General features: G+C 43.4%; 1 protein-coding gene across 1 annotated transcript in view; it reads left to right on the forward strand.

Moving 5' to 3' along the window:
• The first annotated feature begins 1,925 nt into the window (after positions 1–1,925).
• LOC124033603 (hepatocyte growth factor receptor-like) overlaps positions 1,926–23,561 on the forward strand; it is a 116,639-nt gene continuing 95,003 nt past the window's right edge. Inside the window, 3 exon segments of the mRNA XM_046345694.1 lie at positions 1,926–2,390; positions 4,484–5,352; positions 5,355–5,716. Coding sequence (XP_046201650.1) covers positions 4,485–5,352; positions 5,355–5,716 — 1,230 coding nt within the window. The 5' untranslated portion in view covers positions 1,926–2,390; position 4,484.

The raw sequence follows: 23,561 nt of genomic DNA on the forward strand, positions 1-23,561 counted from the left end.
TAGGGAGAGATTATATTAATTGACCATAGAATGTTCATGCCATAGGCTACCCATAAAATCTGTGGAAATCTGCTCCTGGCTACACATACTGGCCTAGGAGTTCTTGCACACCGAAACAACATGTTGTCACAAATATCTTTGTTAATCAGACCTGTGGTATACACAGTAAAAAAATGTTTAAAGATGTTGATTCAAAGCACAATTGTTAGGCAACTTGCTGCAATAGGATTGATTTTCTCACCAAAAAAATTGATGAGGAGACACAACAAAAAAATGTGTGTGACAATGTTGTTGAGAAAACTCACAATCCCATTGCAGCTGGTTGCCTTACAAATGTGTTTTGAATCAACATATTTGTAAACTTTTTTTACAGTGTAGTAGTGGTAGTGCGTGTCATTCTTGTACCGTGTGTCATACAGGTTCCACATACCAACCCCACAGTAATTGCAGTGTGAAGATGTGAGGTTGACAACCCCAACCACCACCGAACTGACCTTTTCCTCTTCAGCTGCTGTTCAGGGGAAGTGCTACTGGTTGAATGGAATCCACCGTGAACACAGGAGCCACGGGCCTTCACCTCCACCCTTCAGACACACACACACACACACACACACACACACACACACACACACACACACACACACACACACACACACACACACACACACACACACACACACACACACACACACACACACACACACACACACACACACACACACACACACACACACACACACACACACACACACTTCTGTCAGAGCAGACACACCCCTTGGTTACTGCATTAGACATACTGTACATAACTTGTGGTACTATAACACACAGCAAACAGACATGAGAAATGCACTATAAAACAAACAGAAGAGGAGTAGTATGATACACTACACTACGTAACTGTTGTTGAAGGAAGAAGAGTAGAGCTTTGATTCCCAGAGACATCAGCATCATCAGTAGGTACAGAACACTCTAAAATAATCGACTACAACTACTGCCATGTGGGTTGAAGACCATAGCAGGTAAACTGTGGTAAGTGTGCACATCACCCAAGCACATGGCACCTGATTCACATGTTACATTCACCAGTTTACCACACTCCAATGAAGTCATCTGAAGGGCACTACTGTTATTCTCTATTTCTGTTGTCACTTGTTCCACTTCAGCATCTCCTTTTGAAATCAAAATAACCTCACAGTCACTGTGGAAAGTGAATAGGATCCTACCTACTTATTACAGCTAACACCAGTATGCCTTTTCATTTGATTTTAAACTCTACACACTGTTATCTTGATTTCCAACTCCCTTTCATTCCAATTGCCTGGTTTCAGGAAGTAGGACAAAGGGATTGTTGTGCTGCCCACTGTGATTCATAGGTGACACACTCAGTTGGGTTAGTGTTCAAAATGTATCTCTTTATTTACGGCTGAGCAAGCCGTTTTAACTTGACAAGCAGACTGAGTCAGTGGTCTTTCTTAGGGAGTGGAAATTCAGGTGGAATGTTAAATAGTTTTTCTAGTCTTCAACAGTTGCTTCAACAGCGATTTACACTGAGTGAACAAAACATTAAGGACACCTACTCTTTCCATGACATAGACTGGTAGTAGTTGGCAGGCACCCCGGTTTGTGTCAAGAACTGCTGGGTTTTTCATGGTCAACAGGTTCATGTGTATCAAGAATGGTCCACCACCCGAATGATATCCAGACAACTTGACACAGCTGTGGGAAGCATTGGAGTCAACATGGGCCAGCATCCCTGTGGAATGCTTTCTACACCTTGTGGAGGCCATTCCCAGACGAATTGAGGATGTTCTGAGGGCAGGGGGGTGGGGTGCAACTCAATATTAGGAAGGCTTTATTCATGTTTTTGTACACACAGTATATAGACTATTTTATTGACTTGTTATGACATAACGTAATTATTAACACACACTGTGGGGACCAAGCTAAAGACTAAACAGTCAAATGTACGGGTACCATCGATGAAACCCTATGAAATTCACCTGTGTGAACTCCGGCGCCTCACCACCTCTCGCAGCAGAGTCGTTTATAAAGGAGGAGCGCTACGAGAGCAGACAAAAAAACGGAGGGGGTTTGAATGCCAGTGTGCGTGATCTACACCTCACACTCCTGAGTCACACAGGTCGGCATCTTGTAAAACGGATTGAGAAACGGTCTTCTTGTGTCTGAGTAAAGGACAAACTTTTGTATTCTTTGTGAAAATAAAGAGAAAAGGGCACAGTATTCAAAGTCAAACGCATCTTTTGCATTTGTTATTCGGCTGTCAAAAAGTCAATGCGCACAGTCTCTTGTGAGGAATCCTGAGTTGTGTAGCCTACTATGATTTGAAAGAAGAAACCCAAACTTAACTGAGACAGTTGCCTAACTGACAGGTAGGTTCTATTTTTGACAAATTTTTTATGTATTCTTGGTTTAATAATGCTATTTAAGTTTGCTTTACTTTTAATTAGCCTATTAAAATTAGGCATCCACGAAACCCTCGTCAATACGCTTTTGCTCAGATGCGTATCAGAAAGCTAGCCAATGCTGAATAATTTAATTTATTGATTAAATGATAGTATTGTCCTAATAGCCTACGTTTTGCAATGATAAGCTTTCACTAACCAAAATATCCAGAATAGCCTCACAGAATGTTCCGCGGATGTCTCTCAACAGTTTCTCTCATGAATCATTTCCCTCTCTTTAAATAACGATATATCCTCTAAGATTATGTTAATCAAATCTGTATTTACTTGTTACTTGCAATAACACCTCCTATAAGAAATTAATTGTATCGGGACGGGACACGGGAGCAGGTGCGTGGTACATTAAAAAAAGGCTCTTATCTAGAGCGACATACATTTTCATACTTTTTGTACTGGTCTCCCGTGGGAATCGGCATTCTCTACCAACTGAGCCACACGGGGACCAATAATTGTACAATCATATGGAGTCAATGAAATGTGTTTTCGTTCTTCACGCTTACTCATAATTGTTAGTAAAAAACAAACTAGTCATTCCTCTAGTATGTGCACATGCCACTTTGACTCCCATCCATCGTTGGAAATAGTTTTGCATGAGGGGCCCCCATTTCCTCTCCATCACTAGAATTGTATATATTTGTCTGTGATGACCCCAAGTGTCCTAAAATAGAGAATCAGAACTCTGGACTGATGGTCAATAATGTTATTACATTCTTATAACGATGTAATGTTTTAGGGAGGTACAACTCATTGAGAAAACCCTTAGGTTTCAGGGGGTTAATCAATCACGTGTTTGCAGTAATCAAGAAAGGCTATGTTACATTATATTGATATAAACATAGTCTTCATAGCCTATAGTGGCTACATATGTATTGGCTGCTGTGGAATCATCCATTTAAATATCAAGTACAAAACTGGCCTATAATAGAGAAACAACAACAGTGTATTGTTAAATCAAGAAATATACTCCACTCAGGATATTAGGAAATGATGCTAAGGGGGTTCTCTCCTTGCTGTCCTCTCCTGCTGTTTTTGTTGTCCTCTCACCACTTGTACAAATCTCTCTCTCAATCTCTCTCTCAATCTCTCTCTCTCTCTCTCTCTCTCTCTCTCTCTCTCTCTCTCTCTCTCTCTCTCTCTCTCTCTCTCTCTCAGACCTTAAAACCATTCCCCAGTGGATTGCCATTTAAGTGGCCTGCATTCCAACTATTTATCATTTTGTACAGTGCCCCACTCATAGTCCACCTGACTTGGTTTAATTGGGGTTCTAGCTACCACTCCTTTGGGGAAGTTTTCTAAACTTAGCTGTGTGGTTGGTTGGTTGCATCGCCCTACAGACCAGAGAGGGTTGCTGTATCCTCGGTGATTCACCCCATTGGGTCGCACTGTGGCCGGAATGGAACCAGAGATCTGGAATTTGGAACCACCGAAGTGGTACTGAGTGTTGCTCGGTCAGCACTGCAGAACACTACTGCAATAAAACGTTATTGTCTGTCGGTCAACATCAGTTTCACTGACTGGCTTGTTCACAATAATAGAGAGTCATAGTAGAAGTGCTGATGTGTTTGATATTGAAGTGGGGCTCCATAATGCTCCCAAGTCATATCAGCATTTAGTAACAGTGATTTCACTGTCGTGGTGCTGTGGTGGAGTGAGTAGACCACGGCTTTAGACCCTGACACACAGTCCCATTTTTGAGCCTGACAAAGCAATAGTGATCCCTCTTGTTTTTCTAATCCCTATTTTTATCAAGAGAATGCTCCTTTTTCTCCACACCGCTCTGTCTGAACACGTGAGGGAAGTCTAGACGCCAACATTATTATGTTTGATGGTGTTTTCTTTGTGTTATTGTTATGAATGTCCCGAATAAGTCACCCCTCATTTTACTTTCCTAACCTTAGTTGAATGAGATAATAAGTGGCTCTGGAGAAGCTTGTCTGCTAATTGACTAAAACACACAGTGTAATGTAGCTTCTCTCTTTCTGTGGTTTATTTTGGAACAGGATGAAGAATATCTGCTTGTTGGACATCATGATCATCCTCTGGGCTCTGTGCTCCTCGAAGGTGATAGGTCAATGTGATGAACCGGCCGAGAACTCCAAGCTCAACCTCTCTGTGACCTACCACCTGCCCATCTTCGAGGCCGACTCCGCTATACAGAACCTGGTCACCTTCGAGGGGACGGTTTACGTTGGTGCTGTGAACAGGATCTATGCGCTGTCAGAGAACCTGACCAAGCTGTCGGAGTACTGGACCGGGCCAGTGTCAGATGCTGGTGTCGAAAGGCAATGTGGCCCAAGTAGCCAGGATGGAGCTGCTGGCAAGCCCAACGCTGTGTTGGACAACAATAACATGGCCCTGCTGGTGGAGCGTTACTATGACGATGAGCTGTTCAGCTGCAGCTCCGCGGATGCCGGTGTCTGCCGTCGCCACTTGCTGGTGGAGAGAGGGAATGTTTACAAGGAGGTGAACTGTATGTATTCACCCAAGACAGATGATGGAGGACAGCAGGGCTGTCCCGACTGTGTTACCAGCCCCCTGGGTTCCCGTGTGCTCAACATGGTGAGCGGAGGCGTGGTACGGTTCTTCGTGGGGAACTCGGAGATCACTGGAACTGGAAGTACGTCCCGCATGACCTCCGACCCCCAGGCCCAGCAGCCACAGCACCACACCATCTCAGTGCGTCAGATGAAAGAAACCCAAGATGGCTTCCGTTTCTTCTCCGACCAGTCCTACATGGACCTGGCCCCGGGCCTCCGCGGCGACCACCACCTGCGTTACGTCTACTCCTTCCAGAGCGGCAGCCACGCCTACTTCCTCACCGTGCAGCGTGAGGGCCGCAGCTCGCAGGTCTACCACACCCGCATCGTCCGCTGTGCGGCACCGACCCGGAGCTGCGGCGTTATGTGGAGATGCCCTTTGAGTGCATCCTGACGGAGAGGCGGCGGCGGCGGCGCTTGGCCAGCGTCGAGGTGTTTAATGTCCTCCAGGCAGCCCATGTGGCCGAGGCGGGCAGCGAGCTGAGGCAGGAGATGGGGCTGAAGGAAAGGGAGGACGTGCTGTTTGCTGCCTTCGCCCGATCCAAGCCAGACTCCCCGGAACCCACGGCCAGCTCGGCCGTCTGCGTCATCTCACTGGCAGACGTCAACAACTTCTTCAAGGATTTCATCCAGAAGTGCCACACCAAGCAGCCATACCACTTCACCGGCTCCGAGGAGAAACGCTGCTACAACGGGGTAAGAACTGAATAATAATGCACTATGAAAGTTATGTGTTATAGAATCAGTACAAATATGCTTCATCATATTTCGTAAATATGTTTTCCACTGTAATGTAATTGTAGTTAGAGTACTGTTCAAGGGTATTATGGTCATTAGGTTATTTTCAGGATTTAAGAATTTTCTCCTGCAGCAACTACTGTATGTAGTTGACTTGAATTAAGCATGGATTAAGGAGAGTTACTGAGACATGGTAATTCAATAAATTCAAGACTGTATCGATGATGAATCATTACGGGATGGAGTCCACTGTCTCCTTCTACCAGACCCTTCCTGTTGCTGTATGTCTATCTCTGCTCCGGAGGTCTTCACTTGGCTTCATGCCTCTCTTCTCCTCTTCTTTGTCTTCTCTTCTCTATCCATCCATCAGCATTGATGGGATTAATCGGTTAAATAATCTGATCAATAGGGACATGAATTGAACCGCTGACGGCCCTTCTAGAGGTTCTGTCAATAGTCCTGTCAATATCTGTAGCAGCACTGAGCAGAGCACCGCCATGCCCTGACTTCATTATTACAAGGCCTGGGTTCATTGTTAAGACAAACGCTTAATGTATCTTAAAGATTTCAAATAGTATTGGAACCCAGATCTGACTTTACCACATAGACATACAATAGAGCCGAAAACGTCACTACAACATACATAACTCAGGTCCACTCACTCCCTGAGAATGAGGATGTTAATAGTTTTTAATGATTATGTAGCTACAGTAGAGATACAGAGAGATGGGAGGGGAGGGGGGCTTTAGTTAAGAATGCAGAGGGGGGAAATTGAATCATGGAATGCATTTCTGACTCTCAGCGATCCGTGATGAATCTGTGGTAAAATAACAGGAACTCAGCAGCTGCTGGGAGGAAGATGATACTATACCATGCTAGTGAAAGCTCTCTCTCTCTCTCTCTCTCTCCCTCTCTCTCTCTCTCTCTCTCTCTCTCTCTCTCTCTCTCTCTCTCTCTCTCTCTCTCTCTCTCTCTCTCTCTCTCTCTCTCTCTCTCTCTCTCTCTCTCTCCTCTCTCCACTCTCCATCTCTCCCTTACTCTCCATCTCTCTCTCTCTCTCTCTCTCTCTCTCTCTCTCTCTCTCTCTCTCTCTCTCTCTCTCTCTCTCTCTCTCTCTCCCCTTGCTCTCCATCTCTCTCTCTCTCTCTCTCTCTCCCCCCCTTGCTCTCTCTCTCTCTCTCTCTCTCTCTCTCTCTCTCTCTCTCTCTCTCTCTCTCTCTCTCTCTCTCTCTCTCTCTCTCTCTCTCTCTCTCTCTCTCTCTCTCTCTCTTTCTCTCTCTGTGTGTGTTACTCTCCGTCTCCCACTCTCTCTCTCTCTCCCCCTTACTCTCCATCTCTCTCTCTCTCTCTCACTCTCTCAAAATAGTATTTACACACAAAAAGATGATGGCATGCTAGCTTGGCACATTTTTATCAGACATTATTTTTCACTGACTAATCAGGTGCCTTGTGGTGCAAGAGCCTCTACACTTAGTTATACTGGTGTAATATCTGAATCATACCTTTTAATAATTCCACAGTCAGATTTGGTTTCTGTTTTAGACATCGCCATACAGTCTTATTCATGTAGTCGATTTTAAATGTAATGTGTGAATTTTCTGCAGCCAAAAGAGCTTTTAACAGGTTAATGCTATCAGGGTTTCTCTTTTTGTTGATTACTTTAACAGCCATTAAAACATATTCCTTTGTGCTCTCAAGTCAAAATAACAAGTCATTTAAATGTTTAACCACCAGACCAACAGGTGTTTTTTTGACTTAAGGAGGGGTTAACTTGGCAACAATGAGTATGAACGTACAATAACTGACCAACGGTCTCTTGCCCTGTTTTTGCTTTAAAGCCTGAAGGAGAAGAAGGATCTTATCCTAGTAGTTTTCTAATGGATTTATGGGTCATACTCAGTGGCATATGGCAAGTAGATCCTCTCTTCTATTCCATAGTAAGAGAACCAGATAAGCGAGGCCATGAAACAGTAAAAAGGAAACACACTAAAGAGGCTTAAGCTTTATCATCTGTTTAACTAAACAGCTGTAGTTCTGAAGAAGACCTGGAATAGGAATGTAAAGGAGGGTTGGAGAAGCGAGCCGATGCAAGAGTATGTTTGATGATTTAAGTGGTGGTTGTCAACTCCACCGAGCCTCTTAACTCCTGGCTACGGACCCATAGGGCTCTGGTCAAAAGTAGAGCACTATGAAGGGAAAACAGTGCCATTTGGGACTCAACCCTAGTGTAGGGGGTCAGATATGATAAATGATGTAATGATAAGTGGCTCTGTCATCTTGTCCATGTGTTAGAGGCTAGAGTAAGTCTGTTTTCAGTAGCTGCTTATTGCCTCTCTCGCTGCAGGCTTATTATGGTCTGGCTGTTTGTTACTTACCAGAAACACAAACCATCTAGAATGCTAATGAAAGAATAATAACTTGTCCTCTCAATAGACTTATACACACAAACGTCAAGGAGTTTCAAAGTGCTTCTTAAAACTACTGATGGGATTATACATCAGACTTCGGCTTGACAAGGAGTACGGTTACATTCACTCAATAATGTGATTATTGTGGATAGTCAGATTAATATAATAGTTTGATTAAAATGTTTACGTGCTTTGCAAGACACACAATTGCCCAAATAATCCTGTTTACATGGACACATCAGAAATCAGGCTACCTGATGGCAGTCTGATAAATGCAGAAAATCGTCAATCACAATAAATGTTGTACCACAGCGAACATGTTATTTTTGGGAAGGGTACTTGGAAAGGGATTCTGTGTTCGGACATATAGAGTTTGTATGTGAAATCTACTTCTATGACACATGAATACAGTTGTTCCGAACTCACTTCACTCCTGCTAAAGAGGGAGGCTCGCGCGGCTAGTGCTAGCACATGCATAGATCAAATACACAGCTGGAACGCCTATGAAGGTGTTTACAAACCAGGTGTTTTAATCGGCGTATGCTGACTTAGATTTTTTACCTTACGCCGATTTAAGATCAGCAGAGTAAGGCGTTTAAATGACTACGGTCATACTCAGCCTACTGCCATAATCAGTTTAATATCGAATTATTAGTGTGCATATAAATGCACTAATGTTTATTTAAATTTTTTTACTAGACATTTTGCTGAGTAATGGTAATGGAAGCGAGTGAGAGATGGTAAGGACTTGGAATGGCACCAACAGACAAAGACAGGGAGGCATCATCACTTAAGTTTAATAACAGATATAGGTTACATTGCAACTACGACGTTGCACCGTGCATAAGAACAGTTATATAGCAACTATAGAACAGCCCATAGCCGTGGTATATTGGCCATATACCACACCCTCTCGGGCCTTATTGCTTAATTAGATTACCATTGATTTGCTAAAACCCTCCCGTCGCTGATTGCTTTTAAATTGAATCTGAAGCCTGATTGATAGTATGTGTGTAATATAATTCACATGGAAGAGGGTTTTGATCGACAGTCATTTTAATTAGCAGTACTGTTTAAATGAACAGGTTTTAAATTGTGGCTTTAAGAAAGTAAACAAAAACTAGTGACAAAGAGAGGCATTGATTTTATGTTACTTTGTAAAAAAGGAAGCGTAATAATTTCTGATTATGAAATTAAACAAGGATATATGTCTGTATATACCCAACATCCAACGCATTACATAAGTATAAATAGTATCCATTTAACAGTTGAGTGAGTGCTGCTGCTGCCTTTGAGATGCCACACACTGCTTCCCACATGCCTGAGCCTGTTCATGCCCGGCCTGAACTGCCTGAACTGCTGCTGTGGCAGAACCAACCCAGGACTGCATCCTAGATGCACCCCTTTCTCTATATAGTGCACTACTTTGGACAGGGACAATAGGGAACAGGGTGCCATGGAGTGGTTCAGGTCATATCTCGCCAGGTGGGAGAGAGGGAGAGGATCAACATCACTTCACTGCAGAAATTAACAAAATCATAAAAATACAGGACTGTTCCTGCCCTGCTCTGTTTCCATCCCCTTTATAATCTCACAATCTGGGGTTTGATAAGGTAGGGTAGATGTGTATGTATCTGGGGTTTGATAAGGTAGGGTAGATGTGTATGTATCTGGGGTTTGATAAGGTAGGGTAGATGTGTATGTATCTGGGGTTTGATAAGGTAGGGTAGATGTGTATGTTTGATCTGGGTAGATGTTTGTATCTGGGGTTTGAAGGTAGGGTAGATGTGTATGTATCTGGGGTTTGATAAGGTAGGGTAGATGTGTATGTATCTGGGGTTTGATAAGGTAGGGTAGATGTGTATGTATCTGGGGTTTGATAAGGTATGTATGTATCTGGGGTTTGATAAGGTAGGGTAGATGTGTATGTATCTGGGGTTTGATAAGGTAGGGTAGATGTGTATGTATCTGGGGTTTGATAAGGTAGGGTAGATGTGTATGTATCTGGGGTTTGATAAGGTAGGGTAGATGTGTATGTATCTGGGGTTTGATAAGGTAGGGTAGATGTGTATGTATCTGGGGTTTGATAAGGTAGGGTAGATGTAGATGTGTATGTATCTGGGGTTTGATAAGGTAGGGTAGATGTGTATGTATCTGGGGTTTGATAAGGTAGGGTAGATGTTTGATATGTATCTGGGGTTTGATAAGGTAGGGTAGATGTGTAGATAAGTGTATGTATCTGGGGTTTGATAAGGTAGGGTAGATGTGTATGTATCTGGGGTTTGATAAGGTAGGGTAGATGTGTATGTATCTGGGGTTTGATAAGGTAGGGTAGATGTGTATGTATCTGGGGTTTGATAAGGTAGGGTAGATGTGTATGTATCTGGGGTTTGATAAGGTAGGGTAGATGTGTATGTATCTGGGGTTTGATAAGGTAGGGTAGATGTGTATGTATCTGGGGTTTGATAAGGTAGGGTAGATGTGTATGTATCTGGGGTTTGATAAGGGGTTTGTATCTGGGGTTTGATAAGGTAGGGTAGATGTGTATGTATCTGGGGTTTGATAAGGTAGGGTAGATGTGTATGTATCTGGGGTTTGATAAGGTAGGGTAGATGTGTATGTATCTGGGGTTTGATAGGGCGGCACACAATTGGCCCAGAGTCGTCTGGGTTTGGTCGGTGTAGGCCGTCATTGTAAATATGAATTTGTTCTTAACTGACTTTTTTACCTAGTTAAATAATGGTTAAATAAAAAAATGACTAATAATACAATAAACACACGCACATACACTAGCCTAGCCATACACTAGCCTAGCCATACACTAGCCTAGACATACACTAGCCTAGCCATACACTAGCCTAGCCATACACTAGCCTAGACATACACTAGCCTAGCCATACACTAGCCTAGACATACACTAGCCTAGCCATACACTAGCCTAGACATACACTAGCCTAGCCATACACTAGCCTAGACATACACTAGCCTAGCCATACACTAGCCTAGACATACACTAGCCTAGCCATACACTAGCCTAGGCATACACTAGCCTAGCCATACACTAGCCTAGCCATACACTAGCCTAGGCATACACTAGCCTAGCCATACACTAGCCTAGCCATACACTAGCCTAGGCATACACTAGCCTAGCCATACACTAGCCTAGCCATACACTAGCCTAGCCATACACTAGCCGAGGAATACACTAGCCTAGGCATACACTAGCCTAGCCATACACTAGCCGAGGAATACACTAGCCTAGGCATACACTAGCCTAGCCATACACTAGCCTAGGCATACACTAGCCTAGGCATACACTACCCTAGCCCATATGGCTGTGTGGTAAGAGCAGGGTGAAAGACCAACCCGCTGCAGCTGCATGCTCTCTCAGGCCCCTCCACCCTCTCAGTTCAGTGAGTCGTTCCCAGTATGAGCCCAGCCCAGTACAGTGTGTCATGGGTTGGCCGTGCCCAGACAGGCTCCATGTGTGAGGAGAGGCTGTGCCCCAGGAGCTAGATACCACCAGAGACTGGCTGACTGGCACGCTAGCCACCTGGCATCCCGCTGCTGACTGATTGACTGTCTTCAAAATCTGTCTCTGGAGGAGAATAGAATAGAAACAGAGTAGAAACACTCTGAGACAAGGTCATTGAGACAATATGTATGTATGAAATACAATTAGTCAACTAGTCCATAATGAAGTGGAACAGTTCACTAACTGTGTTTCATACGTACCTATTGTCTCAAATTCATAGTAGGCTAATTTGGAAAGCTTACCTGACTGTACCTGTATGTTGTAGACATAATATTCACTTAGTAGCCTATGACTTAGTATTGACTGACTCTGCAATATACAGAGAGGAGCAGTGGGCCAATATTCAGGGGAAAAAAAGTGATTACATAAGATTGTCCTTTTGGTCAAGCGGTGCTGACATTATCAAACTGGACTTTAATTCTAAATAGTTGAAGATATATATGTACAGGAAGCTGTTTATTTAAGGAATTCTCCATGGCTGGTGTGCTTGCTCGGTTACCATCTGCAGGTATTTCCTGGAAATAATCAGGCTGTTTTCTGTAGTAAATGTCTGTTTGTTTTTGGCAGTATGTTAATCATTAGCGAGGGGTCTCCATCCTCTGTTCCCTGCGACTTGTTTGGAAAAAACAACATTGCTTAGTGTGTGTGTGTGCTGCTTGTCTGTTTGTGACGTTGGTGTTGTGTGAACACCTTATCTTCATAACCCAGATAAAGAAAGAGCAGGAACTTGTCAAAACGTCTCCCTCCGCTTGCAACCTGTCTCTCTCCCAGAGGGAAAGCACATACTGGAATTGCCCTAACACCGATCCCTGCTGCACACCGCTCCTCTTCACATCAAGGCTGCGTGTGGCATGTCAACTTACCTTTCTGCAATACCGCTACAAATGAGATATATTCTCTTCACATCACGTCTTCCTTTTTTCATTCACATATCTAAGCAGGGATTTTTAAAACACCTACTTTATGACTTATGATGTATTTAGCTGTAGTCCCTAAGGCTCCACGCTTGTTTAGAATCAGATGTGAAGCAGAGGAGCTTTGTTCAGTTGAGCTTAGCTATGAGTCAAGGCCCCAGAACTGCTTCCTAATCAGTCACTCACAATTCCTCCTCCACACATTAATATCCTGCTTTCTGGTGGAATACCTGCTATGCTATGTGGACACACTTGTCTTTCAATCACCCACACCCCCATTTCTGCATGAGAGACCAAACTCAATCTCCTACCCCCCGGCCACAAGCCACCCTCCTGACCAGTGCCCTCACCTCGACCCCTACTCCCTCCCCCAATGCCCTCTCATTTCCTTACTCTCCCTTAAAGAATTGTCTCCCATGCAGTCTGAACTGGCTTCATGAAGGGCCAGGGTTTTTATCACCAAGGTCAGTGGAGTAGTTGAGAGGTAAACGATCTTGTTTTGCTAGGCCAGCCGGTGCACCCGATGGGCACAGGAGCCCAGGCCAGCACCACATCATTAACCTCAGCCAGACTTCTCTGGACTCTACGGACGGATGGATTGCTGGACATCTCCATTGCAGTCACAGATGTCCATATAGTTGTTCCTCCCTAGCCGCATTGCAGCAGATACAGTTGAAGTTGGAAGTTTACATACACCTCAGCCAAATACATTTCAACTCAGTTTTTCACAATTCCTGACATTTAATCCCAGTAAAAATTCCCTGTCTTAGGTCAGTTAGGATCACCACTTTATTTTAAGAATGGGAAATGTCAGAATAATAGTAGAGAGAATTATTTATTTCAGATTTGATTTCTTTCATCACATTCCCAGTGGGTCAAAAGTTTACATACACTCAATTAGTATTTGGTAGCTTTGCCTTTAAAATGGTTTGACTTGGCTCAAACGTTTCAGGTGGCCTTCCACAAGCTTCCCACAATAAGTTGGGTGAATTTTGGCCCATTCCTCCTGACAGAGATGGTGTAACTGGTTTGTAGGCCTCCTTGCTCGCACACGCTTTTTCAGTTCTGCCCACAAATCTTCTATGGGAGTGAGATCAGTGCTTTGTGATGGCCACTCCAATACCTTCAATTTGTTGTCCTTAAGCCAATTTGCCACAACTTTGGAAGTATGCTTGGGGTCATTGTCCATTTGGAAGACCCATTTGCGACCAAGTTTCAAATTCCTGACTGATGTCTTGAGATGTTGCTTCAATATATCCACATAATTCTCCTCCCTCCCTGATGCCATCTATTTTGTGAAGTGCACCAGTCCCCCCTGCAGCAAAGGACCCCCACAACATGATGCTGCCACCCCCGTGCTTCACGGTTGGGATGGAGTTCATCGGCTTGCAAGCCTCCCCCTTTTTCCTCCAAACACAACGATGGTCATTATGGCCAAACAGTTCTGTTTTTGTTTCATCAGACCAGAGGACATTTCTCCAAAAAGTATGATCTTTGTCCCTATTAGTAAGTTGCAAACCGTAGTTTGGCTTTTTTTTATGGCGGTTTTGGAGCAGTGGCTTCTACCTGGCTGAGCGGCCTTTCAGGTCATGTCGATATAGGACTCGTTTTACTGTGGATATACATACTTTTGTACCTGTTTCCTCCAGCATCTTCACAAGGTCATTTGCTGTTGTTCTGGGATTGATTTGCACTTTTCGCACCAAAGTACGTTCATCTCTAAGAGACAGAACGTGTCTTCTTCCTGAGCGGTATGACGGCTGTGTGGTCCCATGGTGTTTATACTTGCTTGGACATGGTACCTTCAAGCGTTTGGAAATTGCTACCAAGGATGAACCAGACTTGTGGAGGTCTACAATTTTATTTCTGAGGTCTTGGCTGATTTCTTTTGATTTTCCCATGATGTCAAGCAAAGAGGCACTGAGTTTGAAGGTAAGCCTTGAAATACATCCACAGGTACACCTCCAATTGACTTAAATGGTGTCAATTAGCCTATCAGAAGCTTCTAAAGCCATGACATAATTTTATGTAATTTTCCAAGCTGTTTAAAGGCACAGTCAACTTAGTGTATGTAAACTTCTGACCCACTGGAATTGTGATACAGTGAATTATAAGTGAAATAATCTGTCTGTAAACAATTGTTGGAAAAAAAAAACTTGTGTCGTGCACAAAGTAGGTGTCCTAATCGACTTGCCAAAACTATTGTTTGTGAACAAGAAATGTGTGGAGTGGTTGAAAAACTAGTTTTAATGACTCCAAACTAAATGTATGTAAACTTCCGACTTCAACTGTACATGTCAGAAGTATCCACTCGCACCCAGACCTTTGATCTTTCAACTGTGAACCGATTATGTATTGGCAAAAGCAAGCCTTTAACCAAACTCTCCTTTGAAAGATGTTATATTTCAGGGTTAAGTTTAGATGACTCTTGAATACATCTGAACCTTGGTTAAGATGACTTGATGAAATGTAAAGTGGATTTAAAGTCATTCCGGGCCAAGATATGCTCTGACTCTGGCCTTTAGCTGAGGCTAAACCCCCAGCCATTCCATTCAGCTGTAGTAATCCCCACACAATGGAGCCAAGGGATTGTGTCTGAATGTGTACTCAAGTAATGGAGTCGAGAGAATAGAAAGACACCCCCTCGCCTGCTAACCTTTAAATCCCCATCCCACCCATGCTTGTGTGGTTTTTATCACCCTGTCGCGCTCACATACAATGCATCACCAAACAGAGAGGAAGGCTATCTAAGTAGTCAATCCCCAGGATGCCATTCATATTGGGACAGGAGGCTTTGAAGGAGGTGGATGAGGACAGGGCAAGCTCACACCTGAGAGAGTCTGAGGCATTTTTTCTTGAAATTGAATGTTGTATTTTATGGTCAGAAACCTCCCCCTCTTTCACCAGCTACTAGACTCTGTCAACTCTGACAAGATTACTTAGTCTTTATGGTTGTCACGCCCTGACCTTAGTATTCTTTGTTTTCTTTATTATTTTGGTTAGGTCAGGGTGTGACATGGGTGATATGTGTGTTTTTGTCTCATCTAGGATATTTGGACTGTCTAGGGGTTTTGTAGATTTATGGGGTTGTTACTATCTAGGTGTTTATGTAGGTCTATGGTTGCCTATATTGGTTCTCAATTAGAGGCAGGTGTTTATCGTTGTCTCTGATTGGGAAGCATATTTAGGCAGCCATCTTTTCTGGGTTTTTGTGGGTTATTGTCTATGTTATACGTTAGAACATTGTTTATATAGCGGTCACAGTCGTTTTGGTTAAGTGTTCTTTGTGTTCTTCATTAATAAAGAAGAATGTATTCTAACCACACTGCGCTTTGGTCTACTCGAAACGACGATCGTGACAATGGTTTAGGGATTGTGTCAAAAATATATAAACATATTGTTTTTACAGTTCTCAGAACACACAGGCTGTTTTATTTAGATTTTATTTAGATTTATTTTTATAGGACGACAAAATACATTTTCATATTGTTTGTTCGTAAACTAACTCAAGCAGTTCATTTTTGTTTTTTTTCCAACAAGAACAGATAGCTTTTTTTCAGTTCATGTTACAGTGAGCCTGATTGAAAAAGTGATGTTCAGTCATTTTTCATAAGAAGATGCATATATACCCTGGCTACGCTGACTCTCAATAGGAGAAACCAACCAGATGTATTTAGGTCATGTATTATTCTGACATTAATCCCTGAAGACCTCTGGTGTGTGTGTGTGTGTGTGTGTGTGTGTGTGTGTGTGTGTGTGTGTGTGTGTGTGTGTGTGTGTGTGTGTGTGTGTGTGTGTGTGTGTGTGTGTGTGTGTGTGTGTGTGTGTGTGTGTGTGTGTGTGTGTGTGTGTGTGTGTGTGTGTGAGAGAGAGAGAAAAAAATACTGTGAAGAGAGATGCCAACTTCCAGGAGTTTATGAGTGTGAAAAGCAGCAACAATGATGCATTTCTGCACTGCCTACCATTCCTCTGTGGACTGGGGCTATGCCCATTGTCAGTTTTCCTTTTGTTGTATGTTTTTTTTTTTTTTTTACAGACGTTACCATGTAGTATTTAGCTGGAGCACAAATATTGCATCATCAAAATACCAAAGTCCACCACCACCTGCAGGTTGTCTTGAAATAAATCAGAATATAATAGGTTTGTGTTGGTTTGTTCCCAGTTTATGTCGATTTTTAAAGCTGCGATCCAGTTAAACTAACAGTATGTGTCCTCTGTGTGTTTTTTTGTGATTCGGTGACCCCATTTGTATTTCCACAAGGCCTTGACCTTTTTGTTTAAACAAAATGTGTTTTGTGTGTTTTAAGCTTGGGTGTTTATTTGTGTGTGGAGGGGTGGTTTGCATGTCTCTTTGTGTAAGTGTGACTGTGTTTTGAGAGAAATATGAACTTGTATGTGTTAAAAAGCGTTTTCCCAAGGGATTGTTTTCCTTTTTGCGTTGCCATGTTCCAAATTGTGAGGCGGAGTTTCCCACCTGTGCTCTCTCTGGCTCTTAGTTATTACATTTCCCAGTGTTCATCTCATGCTCTGATCAGGGCTGGGTGCTAGCTGGTATGAGTATGAACACGCTCCCCTTCTGCCAGTACTGAAGTCGCTCTGGATAAGAGCGTCTGCTAAATGACTTAAATGTAATGTAATGTACTAGCTGAGCAACCAGTGACCTAATAGTCATCCAGAGCTGGGTGGGCAGAAGAAGAGCAGAGAGTGGAGGAGGTCTAGCTAGGGTCAGACCCTGTGTCAATAGAGAAAACAAAATGATATGCACAACCCAAACTTGATAAGATAAACGGTGCAAAAAGAACAAAGAAATTGGCGTGTACACAGACTATTGCTGCTCCCCAGTGCTCCAGTGATCCTCAGGCCATGTTAACCCTCCACTGATAAGCTATGCTCTCAAACCCAAAGCCCAGATACAGTGTATATTTCCCTGGCCCTGTTTACAACTCTGGGATATCTGGCTACCCATAAACTGCCAGCTGTTGGAACTGCTGTTGGAACCTGGTCTCATATACAGTAAGCTAACGTCGTAAGCTAATGTCTCATTTCAGCTGGCTCCTAGCCGAGCTCGGCTAGGCAAACCGAACAAGTGTGCTCGCATACTCCCTTAAAATAACTTTGCTTTAAAAATGAGAAAAAAATGGCAATAGTACTGTTTGTCCATTATACGCTTCCTCAAAATAGTCAGAATTAATCTAAGATAACTTCAAGAAATCTGTCATTAATTTTGAAGTTTTTGCAGAGGAGTTCTTATTCATGCAATTTTGTGTTTGGTGCAGTATTTTTCCAGTGAAAAAATATGCATGAGGACGAGTCGTCTCTCATTGAATGACAACAGGCACTTCGCTGAAGAATCCCTACTGTTAACCAATCGAAGATGAGAGGGCGTAGACTTCGGCTTGCCTCGAGAATTGTTTTGTGTCCCCGAAGAGCCGACAACAAACAAAAAATTTAAAAAACGTAATGATAATATATGTCCGAACTGTTCCAAATTGTTTCAGCTGGAAAACATGTCTGAACTGTTCCAAATTGTTTCAGCTGGAAACATGTCCAAACTGTTTCAAACTGTTTCAGCTGGAAACATGTCCAAACTGTTTCAAACTGTTTCAGCTGGGAAACATGTCCGAACTGTTCCAAACTGTTTCAGCTGGAAACATGTCCAAACTGTTCCAAACTGTTTCAGCTGGGAAACATGTCCGAACTGTTCCAAATTGTTTCAGCTGGAAAACATGTCTGAACTGTTCCAAACTGTTTCAGCTGGGAAACATGTCCGAACTGTTCCAAATTGTTTCAGCTGGAAAACATGTCTGAACTGTTCCAAACTGTTTCAGCTGGAAACATGTCCAAACTGTTCCAAACTGTTTCAGCTGGGAAACATGTCCGAACTGTTCCAAACTGTTTCAGCTGGAAACATGTCCGAACTGTTCCAAACTGTTTCAGCTGGGAAACATGTCCGAACTGTTCCAAACTGTTTCAGCTGGGAAACATGTCTGAACTGTTCCAAACTGTTTCAGCTGGGAAACATGTCCGAACTGTTCCAAACTGTTTCAGCTGGGAAACATGTCCGAACTGTTCCAAATTGTTTCAGCTTGAAAACATGTCTGAACTGTTCCAAATTGTTTCAGCTGGAAAACATGTCTGAACTGTTCCAAACTGTTTCAGCTGGAAACATGTCCAAACTGTTTCAAACTGTTTCAGCTGGGAAACATGTCCGAACTGTTCCAAACTGTTTCAGCTGGAAACATGTCCAAACTGTTCCAAACTGTTTCAGCTGGAAACATGTCCAAACTGTTCCAAACTGTTTCAGCTGGGAAACATGTCCGAACTGTTCCAAATTGTTTCAGCTGGAAAACATGTCCGAACTGTTCCAAACTGTTTCAGCTGGGAAACATGTCCGAACTGTTCCAAATTGTTTCAGCTGGAAAACATGTCTGAACTGTTCCAAACTGTTTCAGCTGGAAACATGTCCAAACTGTTCCAAACTGTTTCAGCTGGGAAACATGTCCGAACTGTTCCAAACTGTTTCAGCTGGAAACATGTCCGAACTGTTCCAAACTGTTTCAGCTGGGAAACATGTCCGAACTGTTCCAAACTGTTTCAGCTGGGAAACATGTCTGAACTGTTCCAAACTGTTTCAGCTGGGAAAAATGTCCGAACTGTTCCAAACTGTTTCAGCTGGGAAACATGTCTGAACTGTTCCAAACTGTTTCAGCCTGGAAACATGTCCGAACTGTTCCAAACTGTTTCAGCTGGGAAACATGTCCAAACTGTTCCAAACTGTTTCAGCTGGGAAACATGTCTGAACTGTTCCAAACTGTTTCAGCTGGGAAACATGTCCGAACTGTTCCAAATTGTTTCAGCTGGAAAACATGTCTGAACTGTTCCAAACTGTTTCAGCTGGGAAACATGTCCGAACTGTTCCAAATTGTTTCAGCTGGAAAACATGTCTGAACTGTTCCAAACTGTTTCAGCTGGAAACATGTCCAAACTGTTCCAAACTGTTTCAGCTGGGAAACATGTCCGAACTGTTCCAAACTGTTTCAGCTGGAAACATGTCCGAACTGTTCCAAACTGTTTCAGCTGGGAAACATGTCCGAACTGTTCCAAACTGTTTCAGCTGGGAAACATGTCTGAACTGTTCCAAACTGTTTCAGCTGGGAAACATGTCCGAACTGTTCCAAACTGTTTCAGCTCGGAAACATGTCCGAACTGTTCCAAACTGTTTCAGCCTGGAAACATGTCCGAACTGTTCCAAACTGTTTCAGCTGGGAAACATGTCCAAACTGTTCCAAACTGTTTCAGCTGGGAAACATGTCTGAACTGTTCCAAACTGTTTCAGCTGGGAAACATGTCCGAACTGTTCCAAACTGTTTCAGCTGGGAAACATGTCTGAACTGTTCCAAACTGTTTCAGCTGGGAAACATGTCTGAACTGTTCCAAACTGTTTCAGCTGGGAAACATGTCCGAACTGTTCCAAACTGTTTCAACTGGGAAACATGTCCGAACTGTTCCAAACTGTTTCAGCTGGAAAACATGTCCGAACTGTTCCAAACTGTTTCAGCTGAAAAACATGTCCGAACTGTTCCAAACTGTTTCAGCTGGGAAACATGTCCGAACTGTTCCAAACTGTTTCAGCTGGGAAACATGTCCAAACTGTTCCAAACTGTTTCAGCTGGGAAACAACTGTGTGTGGAAAATGTGTCTTCCTTTGCTCTGCAGTGGCCCTCAAATCCTCAAGAAATAAGAGCCAGAGACACATGCAAACACAGTTACACACACACAAAGAGAGAGCCCAAAACACAGTGTATGTTGAGTAGTGGAGTGCTGGTGTTTATGGCCTGGAGGAAGGAGCAGGCTTTCAGACTTTTCACTTTACCAAGAATTCATCACTAAGATTCCTCTGCCAAGCGTTTTGCTACTCGCTGGTCGGCCAGGTGGAATTGATTAGTCCAGACTACTACTAACTGAGAAACAGGAATTCAATTTAAATTCAAACAGTTTGGCAGGAATTAGATATAAAACGTATCAGTTTGGGTCTTGGCTCTTTGAAAAGGAGTTATGCTCTTTTGGAATCGTGCATGTTGAAACTGTTATCTTTTCTTAATAAACCTACTCTTTAGGGAGCATAGCTCATTGACAACTCATGGACAACTCATTGACAACTCGTCTCCAGAATGCTCTGTTCTGGGCAATTCCCTGTCCTTATACCAGAGTCAATTGTTGTCCTGTAGGAGACAGAGAGGTGGTTCATGATGGAAAGGATTCCCTCTATGAGTCTCTTCTGTCTGTGGTAATCAGTGAAGGTGGGTTAGCACTAATGCTAATAATGCAAGACGGGTAAATGATGGTCGCAAACTGTGCTCAGCCGGCTGCCCCAACACTAAATGATCCCAGATTTGCATTGGTCAGTTTGGTCTAATTTAATTAACATGTTGGCGACTGCCTGGCATGCCACAGTAGATATGTTAGATGGACTGGCAGGACTATCTGTCAGAGAGAGGAGAAGAGGGCTCCAGCTATTGAGGAATGTGTAATCTCAAAATCCCCAAAACCCCTTGATATGCGAGACCAAAAGTAGCTGTGTCAAGCATAAGGGAAAAATCATTAGTAACTGCATTCTTAAAGATTATCTTATATTCTCCATGATGAGCCAGAGAGAGAGAGAGAGTAGGAGAGTGAGAGAGTAGGAGAGTGAGAGAGTAGGAGGGAGAGAGTAGGAGGGAGAGAGAGAGAGGGAGAGCGAGCCCCAGGACAGCAACACAATTAGACCCAACCAAATCATGAGAAAACAAAAAGACAATTACTTGACACATTGGAAAGAATTAACAAAAAAACAGAGCAAACTAGAATGCTATTTTGCCATAAACAGAGAATACACAGTGGCAGAATACCTGACCACAGTGACTGACCCAAAATTAAGGAAAGCTTTGACTATGTACAGACTCAGTGAGCATAGCCTTGCTATTGAGAAAGTCCGCCATAGGCAGATCTGGCTGTCAAGAGAATACAGGCTATGTGCTCACTGCCCACAAAATGAGGTGGAAACTGAGCTGCACTTCCTAACCTCCTGCCAAATGTATGACCATATTAGAGACACATATTTCCCTCAGATTACACAGACCCACAAAGAATTAGAGAAAAAAACCTCCCATATCTCCTGGGTGAAATACCACAGTGTGACATCACAGCTGCAATATTTGTGACCTGTTGCCACAAGAAAAGGGCAGCCAGTGAAGAACAAACACCATTTTAAATACAACTTATATTTATGTTTATTTTTTCCCCCTTTTGTACTTTAACTATTTGCACATAATATGACATTTGAAATGTCTTCATTCTTTTTCAACTTTTGTGAGTGTAATGTTTAATGTTAATTTTGATTGTTTATTTCACTTTTGTTCATGATCTACTTCACTTGCTTTGGCAATGTAAACATATGTTTCCCATGCCAATAAAGCTCTTAAATTGAATTGAAATTGAGAGACAGAGAGATAGAGAAGGGTGAGAGAGGAGAGAAAGAGTAGGGAAGGGTGAGAGGTGGAGAAGGAGAAGAGTGTGGACAGGGAGAGAAAGAGGAGAGAGAAAATTGTGAGGTTGAGAGTGAGGAGATTGAGGAGAGACTGCCGGGAAAGCGGAGGGAGGGAGGGAGAGGTAGTGAGGGGTAGGGTGATGTTAAGAGTGGGGCCTCTCACCAACAGGTGCTTTTAGACCCTCTACTTTTCTCCCTCACTGAACCAAAACACTTGGGAAACAAAGGTGAATATTGTTCAGCCTGACTGACTGAGTTCTGTCTGTTTATGTGGGGCAGTTCTATGTCCTTGCTTAATGCCCCCATGACATCCTGGGTCACCTTGCCTACCCCCCCCCCTCACACACACACACTATACACACACAGTAACCCCTAACCCTGCCTGGCATCCAAAGGGCAAGCAACGCCCCAGACCAGCTGCCCTCGGAGCGCCAGGTTCTAATCCAACCTTATTGTCAGCTTCTCTAATTCCCCTGACACACACCCATACAGACACCCATACAGACACCCATACACACATCCATACAGACACCCATACACACATCCATACACACATCCATACAGACACCCATACAGACACAGACACACACCAATACACACAAACACAACCACACACACACCCACACACACACCCATACAGACACCCATACAGACACCCATACAGACACAGACACACACCCATACAGACACCCTTACAGACACCCATACAGACACAGACACACACCAATACACACAAACACAACCACACACACACCCACACACACACCCATACACATACACATACAAAGACACACACACACACTCATACACCCATCACACACACACACACACACGCACGCACGCACGCACGCACGCACGCACGCACGCACGCACACACACACACACACACACACACACACACACACACACACACACACACACACACACACACACACACACTATATACACAATAACATGCCTCCCCTTAACTCAGGTGTTCCTGTAGAACTGCCCCCCCCCCAACAACACATGCACACACACGTACACTTAACAAACAATGCATACACACAGACACATGTACCGTATATATAAGTAATTACTCACACGCAAGCCATTAACACCCTGCAGACTATACAAGACATACATATTCACACACCCCATTACAACCTAACTACAGTGCTCCCTGATAGACAATCACACACACACTCACACACACACGCACACAAACAAACACGCACACACATCAACAACAGTGGAGCAGGCTGTCATGGGGCAGAGGTGTGTTATTCTAGTGAAAGGGCAGCTGACTGGGTTGAGAGCTTCGCTCCCCCACTCTAGAGATCAGTAATGACAAAGCCTGTGTGTGTGTGTGTGTGTGTGTGTGTGTGTGTGTGTGTGTGTGTGTGTGTGTGTGTGTGTGTGTGTGTGTGTGTGTGTGTGT

Source organism: Oncorhynchus gorbuscha, linkage group LG01 (genome assembly GCF_021184085.1).
Source record: "Oncorhynchus gorbuscha isolate QuinsamMale2020 ecotype Even-year linkage group LG01, OgorEven_v1.0, whole genome shotgun sequence".
Classification (NCBI taxonomy): Eukaryota; Metazoa; Chordata; class Actinopteri; order Salmoniformes; family Salmonidae; genus Oncorhynchus; species Oncorhynchus gorbuscha.